At 47.7% G+C, this 1015-nt stretch overlaps 1 protein-coding gene across 2 annotated transcripts in view; it reads right to left on the bottom strand.

Annotated features, from left to right (window-relative positions):
• The window catches only part of CELA1 (chymotrypsin like elastase family member 1), a 16863-nt gene that overhangs the window by 14954 nt on the left and 894 nt on the right, over positions 1-1015 (bottom strand). For both annotated transcript variants that reach the window (XM_006757070.2, XM_015559630.1), the window contains exon 2: positions 601-683. In XM_006757070.2, coding sequence (XP_006757133.1) covers positions 601-683 — 83 coding nt within the window. The remainder of the gene's footprint in view (positions 1-600; positions 684-1015) is intronic.

Raw genomic sequence — 1015 nt, 5'->3', positions numbered from 1 at the left:
CAATGCTCTATCCACTGAGCCAAACCAGCCAGACAGGGCTCAAACTTTTGTAAACTGATTTAATTCTAATTGTAATTATTCTTCTCAACTTGCCAATTTTTACATTTGAATTGCTTAAATCAGAGCCTAGCTGTCCTGTTATGAAAGTGGAAACTCTTTAAATAGCCAAATAAACAACATACTCTACTTGGGGGCAGGAGTGCACTTCAAAGTGTGACACATACTGTGTGAAGGTATATGTGTGTGTGTGTGTGTGTGTGTGTGTGTGTGTGTGTGAAGGTATATGGAGTCTGAAGTGTGGGTCTGGCACACAGTCTTGTGAATGTGGCACAAATGGTGTTGCTGGGAGTGTAAATGTGATTTGTGTTTAGGTGTGTGCCTGGGAGAGTGAGTGTGGTTGGTATTTAAATTTGCTCCTTCAAGCCTTTTGTACTTAGTAAAACACCTAAGCCTGGTCCCATTCATCTTTAAAATCTAGAATACAGGCAGTTGGAGAGTTTCCTGTTGATAAGGATATACACAAACACCTGTAATACTGTGTGGCAGTGCCCAGGCAATTCTTATTTTATTGGAAGTCTGGGGCTGTGAAGAAACACCCACCTGAGAGGGCCAGGAATTCTTTCGGGCCTCAATCCCTCCAACTACCCGGGCGTTGGTTTCCGGAAAATCCTGGGTGCTGTGTCCTTTGTGGGGCAGAAGAAAAGTGAGTGATGACTAAGCATGGGGTCAGCCCGGGGTGGGGATGGGGAATAGCAGTTGTGCTTTGTCTGCAAATTCACAGTTTCTCCCTAGCAAATGAGCCCCCGCTCCCCGCCCCCCACTGTGAGTTCTCTGAGCCCCTTTCTAAAGCAGGGGAGTCTGGGTGCCTTCTGCTTTCCCTGGGTGTCCTCAGAACCCTGGCATGCTGTGAAGGACCTACCTCAAATCGCCAGGCTGGGCCTCAGAGGCACCTTTTTTCAACCTTCCTCAGGCCATCCCTTGGTGTGCCGGGAACCCCCTCCTTCCTGACTACTGT

Source organism: Myotis davidii, unplaced genomic scaffold, assembly GCF_000327345.1.
Source record: "Myotis davidii unplaced genomic scaffold, ASM32734v1 scaffold233, whole genome shotgun sequence".
Taxonomy (NCBI): domain Eukaryota; kingdom Metazoa; phylum Chordata; class Mammalia; order Chiroptera; family Vespertilionidae; genus Myotis; species Myotis davidii.
The sequence above is the reverse complement of the archived record's forward strand: the minus strand, read 5'-3'. Positions and strand labels throughout refer to the sequence as shown.